Source organism: Ascaphus truei, chromosome 8 (genome assembly GCF_040206685.1).
Source record: "Ascaphus truei isolate aAscTru1 chromosome 8, aAscTru1.hap1, whole genome shotgun sequence".
Taxonomy (NCBI): domain Eukaryota; kingdom Metazoa; phylum Chordata; class Amphibia; order Anura; family Ascaphidae; genus Ascaphus; species Ascaphus truei.
Window position 1 is genome coordinate 43,745,406 of NC_134490.1, and position 16,582 is coordinate 43,761,987.

General features: G+C 41.8%; 1 protein-coding gene across 2 annotated transcripts in view; it reads left to right on the forward strand.

Annotated features, from left to right (window-relative positions):
• Positions 1–16,582, forward strand: part of LOC142501621 (ovostatin-like) — a 56,461-nt gene that overhangs the window by 12,792 nt on the left and 27,087 nt on the right. Inside the window, exons 8-23 of one of the 2 annotated variants that reach the window (XM_075611744.1) lie at positions 2,212–2,341; positions 2,545–2,659; positions 3,059–3,174; positions 3,987–4,145; positions 4,513–4,743; positions 5,580–5,637; positions 6,338–6,480; positions 6,822–6,971; positions 9,311–9,481; positions 10,046–10,208; positions 11,100–11,202; positions 12,088–12,319; positions 12,583–12,706; positions 13,169–13,287; positions 14,942–14,993; positions 15,750–15,833. In XM_075611744.1, coding sequence (XP_075467859.1) covers positions 2,212–2,341; positions 2,545–2,659; positions 3,059–3,174; positions 3,987–4,145; positions 4,513–4,743; positions 5,580–5,637; positions 6,338–6,480; positions 6,822–6,971; positions 9,311–9,481; positions 10,046–10,208; positions 11,100–11,202; positions 12,088–12,319; positions 12,583–12,706; positions 13,169–13,287; positions 14,942–14,993; positions 15,750–15,833 — 2,150 coding nt within the window. The remainder of the gene's footprint in view (positions 1–2,211; positions 2,342–2,544; positions 2,660–3,058; positions 3,175–3,986; positions 4,146–4,512; positions 4,744–5,579; positions 5,638–6,337; positions 6,481–6,821; positions 6,972–9,310; positions 9,482–10,045; positions 10,209–11,099; positions 11,203–12,087; positions 12,320–12,582; positions 12,707–13,168; positions 13,288–14,941; positions 14,994–15,749; positions 15,834–16,582) is intronic. The other variant, XM_075611745.1, reaches the window with a different exon arrangement.

A 16,582-nucleotide genomic window follows, 5' to 3' on the forward strand; every position in this document is an offset into this window, starting at 1 on the left:
CCTCCCACTCTACGCGTTTTGCCAATGGTGAACCAGCTTCATCAGACGTGACACTCCTGAAGAAGCTGGTTCACCATTGGCGAAACGCGTAGAGTGGGAGGTCCCTGCCGACGAGAGCACACAGACGCATCCCTGAACCTGCAAACCGAAACCAGATGTGACATACTGCCGACCGGAAGTGATGTATCAGAGCTTGCGATCAATGCTGGCAGAGAGCCTGTCAGTGGAGGAGGATTCCCTTTGCTGCTGGAGACGGAGGCGGTGAGCAGGTCACAGCGACGACGTGATATATGCTTTTAATTATCATACTTATTGTAAGTGCGATATTTGAATGTCTTCACATAAACTTTTAAGATATACTGATCTGTGCTATGGAAGTCTTTCTTCTATCTTTTATTTTGAATCATCTCTCCTGAAGCTACCACATGAGTGCAGATTTTGCCACTGTTGTGAATCTGTGCATATGCATTGTACACATCGGGAGTAGGCACTCTGCAGGAGCCAAGTCAATACACTTTTTTTTTTTTAAACACCTTCATTGCCTTAGCGTGTAGCCGCTATGGTAATGAAGCTGTTTTTATTTTAATTTGTATACTTGGTTGTGTGTGAGCAGGAGTGTGGATTTCAGATCCGGGGACCCCCTGGGTCCCGAGATACAGGCCCCATTATGGAGTGCCGGAATTCCCATGCAATGTTTAAATGTCCTGTGTCACGTGACTGGGACATTTAAACGCATAGGAGATTCCAACACCCTATAAAGGGGCCTGTATCTCAGGAAGCAGGGGGTCCCCGGACCTGAAATCCACGCGGTTCTGCTCTGGAGACCCCTTGCTCCCGCACACTAGTATTCAAATTTTAATAAAAACACCGTGATCGCCTGTGAGAGCTGTGCAGGGAGAGGCGGGTCTCCATGTGCAGCTCAGACTGCGATAAAATAGTAGACAGGAGAACTTACAAAAAATCTTACATTACTTTTCTGCTACGCTGAATGGTTTGGGCATTTTCCCATCGTGCGGCTTGAAAGGGGTTCTGTTTCTTTCTGAATACAGTGATAACTCAAATTTCAAACCGTTTGATAGGAACATGCCAAACCTTGCAAGATAGCAGCTAACTCATCGAAGCTACTAGAATAGACCCCAAAGCCTTCTTGCCCTAATATAATACATGATGGATGGACCACCGAAGCCGTCCCCAAATACAAACGTCCTTGTATTTCAGCCAGATAGAAAATCCCCCATATTCAATATACTCTTAAGACTGTTTTTTAGTCAAAACATAGGCAGATTGATCAGGTTTATTTTTTGGCTGGGTTACCTAAATGAAAGTTAAAAATGGAGCTAAATATGAGAGAACAGAGCCAAATAGAACTGAGAAGCAGATAAAATAGATGGCAGTCATTGAAACTAACTGAGAATGTCAAATCCCCTGTGAACAAGGAGAATAATTTTTCATAACTTTAACCATTTAGTGGCTTCCAACTTCTCAGGCAAAGGTGCCCTTGGGAAGGTCCCTAGGGACAGAAATGTTTTTACTCCATGGCTATGATATTTTAATTAAACTGCTTAATCCTTACTTGTGAGGTTTCGCAGATTTACTATCTTTTTACTCTTTACTACAGAGATTTACTATCTGTTTCTATAGCCCACTCGAGGTAGGCTTAAAAATATGAGCAACCTACTATTTATTCCACTTCTTTATTTTTTACAATTTTGTTTGTCTGAGTTTGCACAGAGGTCCGTGGGATGGGGGGGGGGAGGAGGAGGGGGTGTTAGCTCTAAAGTTAGTACTGCTAACATTGTATTAAAACGTTGGGCGTTTTATTGGGAAACTTCAAGCGAAATTACACAAGATTTGGAATGTTCCATGACAGTTGTAGTGCAAGAAGTATTTACATTTTTGGCATATATTCCGGTTACTTTTTCAGGCTATTCCTTTTTTTCAGTTGTACTGGTTACCTTTTAGGCTATTTATTTCTCCTTTCTAACTCACCATTTATATTGTTTGTTGGACAAACTTTTTCCCTAAACCCAAATGTATTTATTTATTTAGGTGAAATGCTCACATATTATTCTGGAGCATAGGGCTGACATTTTTTTTGCTAAAGCTGTGGTTTTTGAATATATTGAATCTGCCCCTAAACCACATGAAGGCCCTATTATTTTAAAATTGTAACCTGACTCTTGTAGTGCCTTTTTGCCTCTCCTATCTCAGGTACACATATGGTCAGCCGGTGCCGGGCTCTATCACAGGGAGATGGTGCAGGAGGCAAAGTTTCAATTACGGCAGAAGGCAAAACTGTATTAAGAACAAGGACGGCATCTGCTCTAATATCACAGGAAAGGTGAGTGTCTATTAATTAACCACTTAATAGCTGGAGATACTTAAAGTTGAAATGCATTGCAAAGCACTGAAAGGGTTAGGGTTATAATATTGTATTTGGAAAGGAAATGTGGTTTGTTTTTACAATGTAATTCTTTATAGATCTCATGATTACACAACCTCTCTTTGTCTCTTCTTTATCCAACTACACATAACTCATTCCAGCTGGGTTTGGATGGTACTTTTCAAGGCATTGTTGACCTAAGTCAGTTCCAGTTGCAGCTATCAGGACTTGAGATGAGCCTCAACTTAGACATCACTGTGACAGAGGAAGGCACAGGTATCCAGAATATCCCTCAATGTTCCAACCTATGGGACATTGTTTATTGCACTTACTCGTACTGTATGAGAATGGTTTCACACTTAGTAAGCCAGGTGTGCAAATGCATTATTTTTTTTTTTTTTTCAAATGTCAACAATTTTCTGTAAAAGAAGGATTAATGTTAGGAATGTTTTTCTATTAAAAAAATGTAAAATCACCTAGAATTATTTTTTTTTTTCTAGTAACATTTGACTACAAAATGCCAACATAATTACCAGAAAACTTTAGACATTTTGATTTATAATTGTGACAGGTAAAAACTCACAAAGGCTGTCATAGCATCATGTTAAACTCCTTTTCACAGACAGACTACAGAACTTGAGCTTTGACTATTTTTTTTGTTTTTTTTTGCTGCAGGTATTCAAGTCACAGAGTCGCGCTATGTGCGGGTCACCAGCCAACTTGCCCGAGTCAGTTTTGACTACAACTCGCTCAACCAATATTACAAACGAGGGATTCCTTATCTTGTCAAGGTAAATCTCTTTCATGGGTTATGTTGGGAGTGTGAGTATTGGTACTGTATGCCTCTCCCTTTCTTCAGTATGTTACTATGGAGTGTGAATGCTAACAGGAAAAGAGACAAGCTTTAATCTCCACTCAGGCCAGTTTTGGAGATTGTTTTTGTGTTTTTACCACCGTCTTATAAAAATGAGTCTTAGGGTTAGGTGGACATATTACAAACATGAGCCTCTTCTAATAAAAACACATGAAGGAATTGTTCAAGAAATGCATTTCCCTTAAGCTGAAGTCCTGATGAAGGTGTAAAATAAAACACCGGAACGTTGATGTTTAATAACTTTTGTAGTTTATTTTGAGATGAGTGTACCACAGTGTGTTGCTGTTTTTTCATGGATTATACACAGATGTGGTGTTGTCTGTGTTTAACTCAGTCACTTTACCAGCTTTGGCTGCCATTATTAATAGTTTGTCATGCAGTCCTCGTCCATTTCTGTTGCCTTAAGTAGAAGTCACACTGTGACATTTCATAATCCTCACAAAAAATCCCTGAATTCATGATTGTACTGCTAATATGAAACCAACACTTCAGTTCAGATTCCAATCAGTGAATATTACGAGTCAGAACCACAGACAAAATAGAATAGTGTTTTAGTATACTTCGCTTGTATTGGTGATTATACGCCTACACAAACAATTAGCTGGAGTACACCAAGTTTATATTATTGTTGTGTTAATTTTGCCCATGATATGACTGAACTCAGTTTGCAGAACAGTATATCAGTGTGGTGCTACTGCCACTGCTACAAGTACCATGCATCTATTTCAGGTGACGTTGGCAGATGAGGGTGGTCACCCCCTTGCTGATGAAATAATCGAACTCGGTGTGAATGAGGAAATCATTCAGAATTTAACCACGGATGCAGATGGAAAAGCGGAATATGGAATAGATACATCTAACTACGTAGAGACAAATATGAATATCACAGTGAGTATACTGTACCAATAAATATGGTGCCAGGTGCAATGCCAGTCTGGATGCAACGAAGCACAGCACCAAGGGCACTGACATTACATAAATCTATAAGGACTGTGACATGTACATAGTCCGTATTGCATGACCTTTTATAACTTTGTCATCACAAGGTTTTAACGCAGGCCATTTTTTTTAATGCTGGATTGATGTATTCTGATTGTGAACACTCTTAATCAAGATTGCACTATGATTCTGTGGAATTAGGATGACAGCACTGCAGTCGAATACTCATGACCACAGTGACCGAATTAACTCCATTTCAATGGGATTATTCAGTGGCACCGAGCACATGTAATAGACCATCTCTTTCTCTCCCCAGGCTAGTTACAAGAATACAGAGCAGTGCTATTACACCACATGGGAGAGCCCTGGCTACCCCATTGCTAAATACACAGCCACGCGATTTTACTCTCAGACCGGGAGCTTCCTGCAGGTGCAGCAACCCCAGGGAGAGCTAAGCTGTGGGCAGAGTCAAAGCATTGAGGTACAATATGCCCTGAGCAAAGCAGGAGTCGGGGAGGAAGCAAGCAAAGTCATCTTCTACTACCTGGTGAGTGTATAGAAACAGGGGAGTGCTAGATGGAGACTGGAAGAGGGATGGAAGAAGAATGAGAGGAAGACGCAGATGAAGATAGAGAGAGCAGAGCATGATGGGAGAAAGGAGAGGAAATGTGAGGGATAATGGAATATGCAAGAGAGAGTTGGATAAAATGAATGAAAAAATACAGAGCAAGGGAAGAAAGGAGAAAGAAAGAGGATGGTGAGAGAGTGGGGAAAAGAGAGGAACAAGAGTTGAGTACGCATGGTATAAAGAGAGAAAAGATGGTAAGAGACTGTGCAACATTTGGTGGGAGGTGAGATAATGAAACTCAAAAAGAGGGAAAATGAGAGATAGAGGGACTGAAGAAACGGGGAAAATGAGAGAAAAACAATGCCCATATTTACAAAGTGCTGCTATGCCATAAGACACCTTATATTCCATTGGAGTGAAAGGGCTCTACAGTACCAACATGTGAATGAATTGGGTTATTGCAAATGATGGGTGTGCTACCAGGTAGATGATGAGCCCTCAATATATTACTGATTAAGATACCAAACATTTTGCAAACCTGACGGTAACAGAGAGAGGGTGCAAGAGAGAGGAGGAGGCAAAACCCCCAAAGATAGAAACGATTCTAAAAGAGGAAGACCAAGAGAGGGAAGAAGACACTGGAGTGTTACATATACTGTAATTGGTATGGGAATAAGATGGGATTGTTCCAGAAAGGGAAATGCTTAATCTCTATGGTACAACAAAGTATAAAATAGGCTCCTTTTTAAATAATGAATACTACAGAGTTTGTAGATGGGTTGCAGGGCCTTACTACTCCAATTTCTTTCCCTCAGGTGATGTCAAGAACTGCGATTGTTCGGTCTGGTCAGCAGGAGGTTGATGTGACAAACTGTAAGTTCTTCATCCCACAGACACTGACTTAGACCTCTAGTGCTCAATGATGCCAAGGGCAGACACAAGTTAATGAAAGTAACACCTCCAGAAATTAACAGTGCAGGGAACTGTTACGTTCTGCAGAGCCAGTACCCCCAGGACTGTATAGTGTATGAAGATTGGCACAGATTTTCTGGGCATGATGCCTCTAAATATTTTAATTGGTATAGGTTGAATTCTGGAGAAGGAGCGGCTCAGGGAGTAAAGACACCGACTGGCACTGAGTTTGAAGCAGGGGGGCCTGGTTCAATTCCTGGTATCGGCTCCTTGTGACCTTGGGCAAGTCACTTTATCTCCCTGTCCCTCAGGCACCAAAAACATTGATTGTAAGCTCCACGGGGCAGGGACTGTGTCTGCAAAATGTCTCTGTAAAGCGCTACGTAAAACTAGCAGCGCTATATAAGAACAAACTACTACTATTATTATTATTCTGAGTTACAGAGCTCAGCATTACTAGATCAGAAGAGTTTAGTCAATGGGCGCAGTGATTTAGTGCTGGCACACCTAGAACTGGACACTTCGGTAATGGGAGTTACTACAGTCATTTCCATGCCAGGATTATTCAGTGGATGGAATCCAGACATCCAGAGCCAGCACTGGAGCATTGTACATTGTGTCACTTACACAGGTGACCATCTAACTCCCTCTCTCCTGACAGCTCTGAGAGGATCCTTTTCCTTTAATATCACCATATGTTCGGACCTTGCACCCAGCGCTGATTTCATTGTATACAGTATCCTGCAGACAGAGGTAATCGCTGACACCGTGGGTCTGGACATAGAGAAGTGCTTCAAAAACCAGGTGGGTCCAGAGTCATTATGAGTCAGTACTGTATGTGGGGAATGGAACAATGTATTGATAGACTCCATCTCTTTTTGTGTTTCTTGTCTTCCTTGCATGGGAAGGGCAGATTGGTCCCTTCTGTTTCTGTCATTTACAGTCCTTTTGTAATCAGGACAGACTGAAGAGGTCATAGTTTTCTTCTCTCTCTCTTCCTCCATTGTGATGAGATATATGTGTGTGTCACTGCCAGTTTTCTGTGAGAAGAGAGAGATTAGATGGGATTATAGGCATCATTACTGTATTGGGACTGAAAGATTCAATAGGTTCCCAGCAGTTGCTAACTTTTACTTGTTCTTTAGGTTTCCCTGAGTTTCTCAGAGGAACGAGGGACACCAGCCTCCAACGTTGACCTGCAGCTCACGGCAGCTCCAGGATCCTTGTGTGGAATCCGAGTCATCGATTACAGCCTCCTTCTCCTCAATCCGTATGAGCAGTTCACGGCTAACTCTGTAAGTGGTAAAGATAAGTGAATTATCTTAATTGTTGAAATGCAAAAGAGAAAAGGAGCCAGGGGGATAAAAGAATTTGATACCTGCACGACCTCCTTCCCAAAGACTACTCCATGAGAAGAAATAACCTGGTCCAGTAACAGAAAGACCACAAAAAACACTAAAACTCAATGTTTCATCATTAGCAACCATCTGTTATAATTCAAATGTGTTATGTTTAAACGCAGCAAATATTTAATTATTTGTAATATTTCAATTGGGGTTTTAGTTACATATTTTGACCAAACTATGATACACTTGCCCACTATGCCACGGTAACCCAGATCAGACAAGCCCTACCTTCTGATTAAATTTTTTACTATGAGCTGAATTTCTCCAATTACGCTCTTTTTCATGGAGGAAAACCCTCTCAATGTTATATCTTTCCATTAGCTGATCACCTGGGAGTGGGAGATGTGTCACTAAAACCATTACAGGTGGTCAGTATTTTTCCAAAACCACTAACCCAGTTCCGTGTGTTATGGTGAGCTCGCCCAGTACAAAGATACGTGTCATTATTTTATAATTGACGAGAGTGCTGTTGAGGTTTGTCCAAAAATGCTAAATGCAAAAAACACAATCAATGCGCATCCAAATAACCAAAGCCCAAAATGTAATCATTATTAACCCTTTCTTTTTACTTATGCTGCATAAAAGCTTGTAAATCTTTAACGATTTCATTTTAAATTGGGGTTTTGCTTATTTTTGCCGAAGTATAATAACCTTACCCACCAATGTAACCTCAAGCTTTTTTGTACTGAGTGAGCTTATTATAACAGGTTTGGACTGAAACAGTAACATAAAACCATAGCATTCAATAGCAGAAAAGTACTTTTTTGGCCCATCAGTATACCCATGTTCCTGTCTGTTGCAAAATCTCGGACTCTGTTTGATCCTTTGCTTTTTTTTAATGGTTAGGATAGCCTTACCAGTACAGTATGTCCATCACAAGCATGTTTTAATTATCATCCTATATTGGCCTATTCTACCTCTTTAGGAAGGCTATGCAACAAATGTGCCATCCTTTACATGAATAAGTACTTCCTCACATTTCCCCTAAGTCTGCCCCTAAGTCTGCCCCCATCCAGCTCCAGCACACGATTTGTTGTTCTAGCACTTCTTACTTTGACATATACTTCCCTCCTGCACATTGAACCTGTTTTCTGTCTTTAGAACTTTGTCTCAAGTGCACAATTTAGCACTTTTTGGCATTAAATTTGAGTTTTCACACTTTTTATCATTTCTCTAATCTACCTAAATCACTAAATTATTTTGTTTCCCACATCCTGGAATGTTAACCCTGTTGCATATCTTTGTACAATCTGCAGAATGACATAATTTTCCTTCCAGAGCTCGTGTAATGTCTCTAATAATGATATTAAAGAGCACTGGTCTCAGTACATATCCCTGATGTACTCAGCGGTCATCTAGCTTCCTCCGAATATACAGTACTCCATCTACCATAACTCCCTATTGCTTATTTTTCAACCAATGTTTTACCCATTCAACCACCTTAGAATCCAATATCAAGCATCACAATTCATTTATCTGTCTTTAATGTGGGAAGCCACACCTCACCTTGTAAGCAAAAACCAAGATAAATGAATCAAGAATAAAGTCAGGGGGCCTCTTTACTTGATTGACTTTATTCTTGATTCATCTATCTTGTTTTTTTTTCTTACAAATCCTCCCCCCCCCCTTTATTGGGGAGTATATCGTCCTGTTTTTCCCCATTTTTGTTTTTTTTTAGGGTGAGGTGTGCTTTCTGAGTATCATGTTTTGATATACTGTATTGATGTTATCTTAGCACTTGATTGTTGGGCTAGAGACACCATTGGTTATTATATTTACTACGTGAGGTTCTTCTGTCTCTGTGTATTTAATATTCAATCAATTAGTAAACATACTATATTTTGGTTAACATTACAGTGATGTTCATGTGCTTTATATTAGTGTGGGCTAGACTTTTGTGTCTGTGTATATATAGTACTTTATTTAGGAATTGACAGGGATTCCGTATCTCCCAAGCACCACTGCATATGTTTTGGACATACAGTATATACCATATATTCCTATAGGTGGTACTGTCTTCCACTTTTTGTATATCTATAATAAAATCTAGGTCAGATACATCTATAGCTCCACCCTGAGCAAGTGACAATTTGAAACGTAAATGGGTGGTGATTGAGCTATCTACTTTGCAATGATTTTCCAGGCCATCCGTCATAAGAAGACATTATATGGGCACAGCCCATGGAGTTGGCATAGCAACTAAATGCTGAATTGTCTTTGCCTTACAGGTGTATTATTCCCTGCGGCACCTGTCACTTTATGGGTACAATGTGGGGGGGTTTGATGTGGAGGAGCCTGCACCCTCCTGTGTTAAACCTGGCAAACAAATATTTTACAATGGTAGCTACTATGTGCCCGTGAGCAGCAAGGATGAAGGAGACACCTATAATAAAATCAAGGTGAGTCCTAGGAATTACTGACTTCAGATACAGACAGGACACCATATTCCACATCATTACTGAAATATCCTGCTTTCTGGCATGTATAATGTTTTTATTTCTTCCATGATTTAAGATCAATAACTTGAACAGAACCTACAACACGTATAATTCATACTGCTTTTGTATGGGGTCTAGTAGGACTATAGTAGTTGGGTTGTTATACAGGAACTCACTGAAGAAACAAGTTATTGGGATGTCAAAGTCGCAGTTAACATTATTCAAAAATACAGAAAGCTTTAGAATAGTCTCAATATTCACCACGTTTGCGGATCACCTCAAAGTTATTTTTCATCCATATTTCTCAAACAGAAACTGGGAGAATTTCCCAATGAATGAGCGCGATGATAAAATAGGAAAAGTAAACCATTTTTTTAAAGACTTTTTTTAAGTAAGACAATTTGGGCTGAATAATTGGGATTGCATTTATATTGGGATAATGCACTTTCTGGGTTGTAACTACAAAAAAAAAAAATGAGTCCGCTAGCATCCTGGTCATTAATTTGCCTTCCTGGTTTCTTTCAGTCTGTCGGTCTGGTTTTCGGGACAGGTGCCACATTAAGGAAGCCCCAGGTCTGTCAGCAGAAAGTGAATGAGAAGACACAGTCTGCGATTCAGCATGGTTTAGGAGGCGGTTTTGGTGGTGGTGGTTCAGGTGAATCCTCTCCTCTGGCTTTTTCTGTTGCAGGTATATACAGTAATATGAACATTACAGCTAAAGTTTGCGTGTGTGTATGGGAGAATGTTTATATCCAGACAATATCATCAGGATGGATTCCTGCAATGCTGAGAGTCAGAGCTTCTCATCAGTAGCCAAAGAATGAAATACTCCTGGTGCATTTATCATCAAGAGGCAAGAATGTGGTGCACAAATCAGTCCTCGACTTAATACTCTGAATAGGATGTTTTGATTTGACATTTTCCGGAGTAGTTTATTTATTTTTGCATCAGTTTCACCCACCTTATGTTTGAGAACACTTGGGGTTATACTGCAGTCTCTGAGCTATAACCTTGCAGAATCAAATATAGTACCAGAATGACCTAAAACATTGGCCAACAAATGCATCTTATTAAATGTTGTATCTCGTGTATCTTTGGCTTTTCATATTGAATATAATTTGTACATTTTCTTGGTGGTTCCCATGGTCTTCAGGGATGCCCTGTACACAAACGCATATCTAGAGGAATGCCCGATACCTGATACCTGGCACATATAATAGTGAGATATAACAAGTTCTGTGTCTCTCACTGTGAAGCTTCATCCCTTTCCCTTCAAAATAAATCTCTGCCAGAGGTGATGTTAACGTTCCTGGAAAATGTCAAGTTGGCTTTAATAAGAAATGTTAGACAAGCATCAAGATGCAGATTTAAGACACTTGTTACAAAAAAAGTTTCATTTAAACAAAGTACCAGAGATGGATGTGAGGGGCACATGGAAGGTAACATGGAAGGGATGGGGTTAGTAATTTCAAGTGTTAGTGGGATAATGGATGATGATTCCGGATAGACAATGAGAAGGAGTCATGGGACATCCTCTACCAAATTATCTTCCACAAATCTTTATTTTACGACACTACAGAAAGAAAGTTACAGTCAGCAGATGTCTCCTCTGGAAGCAACACCATTACAACTGTTCGGAAGAACTTCCCTGAGACCTGGGTGTGGAAGACAGAGTCTGTTAAGTGAGTCTCCATCACAACACTCGCACAATCACACAAGCACACCGACGTTCACACATATGAACTCGCATACAATCACACATACACAAAGTCACACACACTCACAAATTCAATTACACTAACATACACACGCACATATTCCCTTGTACTCACATACACATCCATACACACACTTGCAGGTAGGAGGTATGGTTATGAAACTGTAAAGAGGTAATAATATCATTACTTCATTTGGAGGCCATCCCAAAGACCAGAACATCCAAAATAAAAGGATTCCTCCCAAGAGGGAGCTGCACGAATGTCCCTGGACTATGACTATATCAAAGCAATACATTGCTACTGTAGCTATCCGGATGCAAGGACCTAACTCCATAACATGACACCTGTTGAATCCCATTTTCTAAGGCTTCCAAGAGGAGCAGGAAGCAGAGAAATGTGGCCTTAAAATGTTTGCATATTACCTTCTTATATTTTGGATACCCCGACTGCTGAAAATGTAGAGTAATTGGCTTGCACAGGAGGGGTATTGTATGTATATTTTATAAATTGCCAAGAATGTTCTCAGTGCTTTACAGAATTGACATTAGAAAACAGTGAACAGTAAAATAACACAAAGAAGTGCAGCAAACATAATGCTAAACAATATGGGAAAGGGGGCCCTGTCCTGCAGAGCTTACAATCTAAAACCTAATGATAGTGTTGTTAAGCAGTGGTCAAAGTGGTTTAAAAAACAACATTGTGGCTTAAAGTAATTCTATAAAATGTAAAAACAGTTAAGGCTTTTATGACTTCATTTTAGAAAACGTTATATATGATATTTATATTTAAAATACAGAAAGATGGAGAATCTTCTTTAACATAAAAAAAAAAAAATTCTGTCTTAATTAGCTCTAAAGGCCATGGTACAATACCGGAGGTCGTTCCCGGCACTATAACCCAGTGGCAAGGCTCCATGTTCTGCGTGTCAGAGGAAGAAGGTTTTGGGATGGCCAGATACCCAGCCAACTTCACCGCGTTTCAGTCGTTCTTTGTGGAGCTCTCCCTACCTTATTCCGTCACCAGAGGAGAGATCCTGGTCATAAAAGCCTTTGTATCCAACTACTTGGAGCAGCACATCAAGGTGACCAGCTCTCTGTGCAGTCATCTGTGTATAACTCCTGACTACCCATGTATACTACCCCTTTATATACTGCTTTGTATGACTCATCTTTGTCCCCTGCTCTCTGAATGGTCCATGACTCATTATGCGTGTTATTTTGCATATAACTCCTTGGTCCTCCCTTCTCTGCCTCCCTTTCTCCCCAGTTCTGACTCCCAACTGATTGCTTGTCCGCTGCTGTCTGTCTCTTTTTTGTGACTGGCTGTATGTCTCTTTGTACACAGGTCCATGGGACATTAAAAAGCTCTAATGATTTTGAAGCCGTATCCCAGGAGGGCGAGCAGGATGCGTGCGTGTTGCCTGGACAGAGAGCCTCCTACTCTTGGAACATAGATGCAAAGTCACTAGGTACAGAACTCTGCAAATGTCCTTATTTGTTATATACATTGTCTTCATGTTTCTCTCACTATCCCCTCTTTCATTTCTTTCTTCACCTTTCAATTTCTTTAGCCTCTGTCTCTTTTTATCCTGTTTTCCTTTTATCCTTTCTGCTTTCTTCTCTCCACCATGTTTTCATCACTCACTCTATCTTTAACTCTCTATTTTGGTCCATGTTTCTTTCTCATTTATCACTCTAATCCCCCTTTTCTCTTCATCCATATCTCTAGTCGTTTTTCACTTTCTCGTATTGCTTCTGTTTTCCTTTTCCTTGCTCTATCATCCTGTCATTATTCTCTCACCTTGTGTCACAATCTTTCTTTCCCTTGTCTGTCTTCCTCATTATTCCTTCAGATCTCTTTGCTTGAACCCTTTTCTTCCTTCCCCGCCCGTTTAGAATCCTCTCTCTGTTTTGTTTTACCATATTCATAGGCGAGATCAGTTTTGAGATGTCGGCTGAGACGACGCACATTGGGGAATCATGTGATGGACCCAATGACCCGTCACAGCAACCCCGCAAGGATACAGTGATCCAAAGCTTGATAGTGGAGGTGAAACCACTCTCGTGGGGTGTTATTTCTGGGGCAGACTTTAAATAGCGCAAGGAAGGCATAGGGGCCTATTCACTAAACTTCAATACGCCCAGTGCATTGCCGAGCAGGTTTGCATTTTCTTACCGCACTATACAAAATCTGTATCAAAACGGTATTCACTAAGAAAAATCCCCATTTTTTTATAGTTCAGTAAAAAATGCAACATCGAACTGCTTTTTTTTTTTTTTTTTTTTTTTACATGACTGGTCGCACGACTTGTGTTTGCTTAAACTGCAGCCTGGCAGAGTTGCACGGAGAGAGCTGCATCTCCCTGCACAGCTCTTACAGGCGTTCGCGCAGTTTTAATGTTAATTTTAATAAGAGAGTATTGTAGTCTTATGAGCTGAACTGCATTCATTTCAGCCTGGGGCACCCATGCTTCCCAAGTTACAGGCCACGGTTATGGGGTGCCGGTATCTCCTGCGTGTTTAAATGTCCTGGTCACGTGACGCAGGACATTTAAACAAAGGAGAGAAGACTAGGCTGGCCTTCATCCTGGTAGGGGTAAGTAGAACTTTTATTTTCTTTCTGCGTGCTGGGTAATGTTGTATTTTTAAAGGGCAAATGCACTATTATACATATCAAGATAATAGGAATTTTGCCCATTACAGTGTGTATTGGGGTGGGGGGTTGTATTGATTTTTATTGTATTGCTCGGTACTGGTTTTTTAAATGTGGAAAAGCGCTTTAGCCATCTTTGGCTATTAGCACTTATACCCATTCCAGTGTGGTGTTGTTGGTACACGGGGTGGGTGAAGGTGCTGGCTGCCCCAGGATGGTGTTTAGGCCTTGCGGAGGGTAGCATGAGGGGTTAACCCCTTCATTACCTTAGCGGTTGTAACTGCTAAGGTAAGGACGGGGTTAACATCTACTGCCATCCTCCCACATGGCCTAAAACCCCACTCTGGGGCAGCTACAAACTTCACCCACCCGTGTACCAACAACAAATCAGTGTCTGCTATTTAAACCCTTTATTATCTTAGCGGTTAGCCGGTAAGGTCATGAAACCGTCTGTAATTTAATTTTTTATTACATAGGATTGAATACGGGGGTCGCAGGAGCTGAAATAAATATGCGGGTTAGCCTCCAGAGACCCCCGGAGACCCCCAGTATCAATCCTATGCAGTAAAAATAAAGGCAACTCCTTGATATGCAAATTGCAAATCTGATCTCGCCACCGTTTGGGTTGCGAGAAAAGAACGCACGTTTTTATAGTACAATATGGCTTTAGTGTATAACAGCTGTAGGCAAAAAATGCGAGTTTGGGCATTTTTTCAGCTATCGCACGGCTTCTTATAGCAAGAGTGTTTATATCTTGGTAAAAAGCCGTTTTAGTGCGATATTGCCATGTTATCGAAGCTTTGTGAATAGCTGCACATGCAACATCGCTCTAAAAGGGCACTTATAGTGCATTAATGGACTTATCGAAGTTTAGTGAATGAGCCCCATTGACTTGGTGCCATATCAGGGGTGATCATTACAGTGTGAGAAATGCATTGCCTTTTTGTTAAATCAGGGGGCATTTATTATATAGAACAAGTGAAAAATGCAATGGTTATATGAAGAGACAGTAATATATTTCCTCTTTTTTTTCTTTCTCCACCTCTATAAGGCTGAGGGTATTAGGAAAGAAGTAACCTCCAGCAACCTTATTTGTGTGCAAGGTAAGGACGCAGTCCCCTCCCAGCTGCCCCTGAGAGAATATATTCTATCATACAGTGCTGTCTATTATTCTTCCAATCCATATAAGACATTACAACCTCATGCTCAAAAACGTCTGTGTCCATATAGGTCACATATCAATAGGATCACATGTAACTATGGCTGGAGAGTTAGACTTCATGAGTCATTGACCCCTCTGTCTCTGTCACTATTACCGGGCAGATAATTCCATTTGTTAACATGGCACTGTGACTGGGGCAGGTTGATTATGCAGTGTGACCTGGGCAGTGTGATTATGCAGAGTGACAGGGGCAGTGTTATTATGCAGTGTGACAGGGGCAGTGTTATTATGCAGTGTGACAGGTGCAGTGTGATTATGCAGTATAACAGGGGCAGTGTGATTATACAGTGTGACAGGGGCAGTGTGATTATGCAGTGAGACAGGGGCAGTGTTATTATGCAGTGTGACAGGTGCAGTGTGATTATGCACTGTGACAGGGTTATGCTGTGACCTGGACTGTGTGATTATGCAGTGTCGCCGGGGCAGTGTGATTGGACAGTGTGACTATGCAGTGTGACCGTGGCAGTGTGATTATGCAGTGACCTGGGCAGTGTGACTATGCAGTGTCACCGGGGCAGTGTGATTATGCAGTGTGGCCGTCGGCATCAATGATCCATGCATCCCTTCTATTTGTGTGTCACAGTCACTCCATGTAACATGTGTCCCCACCTTATGACAGTTATGTTTTTTCTCACAGACATAAACTCTGAAACACTGATCAGTATCACCCCGCCAGAGAATGTGGTGCCGGACTCAGCTGAGGCGTTTGTCACCACTCTGGGTGAGTGGAGTTTCTGAGCATGCGCATTCACCACACAGGGCATAATCTCCCTTCCCCCCTCATCCCACACAGCACATGCCTCCCCACCCCCAACCACACTGGCAATCTCCCCATATCCCGCATAGCACATCTCCCCCCGCATCCCATAGTACATACCTCCCCCCCTACACATGGGCAATCTTCTCACACATCTCACACAGCACATCTCCCTCTCCTCTCATTCCGCACCGATCATTTCTCCCCCCCCCCCCCCCCCAATCCCAAACAGGGCATCTCATCCCCACATCCTGCACAGTGCATATCCCCGCCCCCACATGGGACATCTCCCCCAACCTCCCACTCAGCGCATCTCTCCTGCACCCCCCCCCCCGCCCACATCCCACACATCGCATCTCCCCCCCTATCCTACAAGGGGCACCCCCCACATGGAGCATCCGCCACCCACATCCTACTCGGGACAATCCCCCTCCCCCACATCCCACACGGGCATCATCCCCCACATTCCACATCTCCCCTCCCCCATATCCCAAACTGGCATCTTCCCCCTACACCCCACATGGTGCATCTACCCCCACATCCAACACAGCACATTTCACCCCCATCCCACATGGGGCATATCTCCCCCGCCCCCTCTCTATCCCATGCTTGGCATCTCCCCCCCCGCCCCCCATTCCACGTAGGGCATCTTCCCCCTCATCCCATATGGCGCATTAACCACCCCCCATCCCATATGGCGCACCCCCCCCATA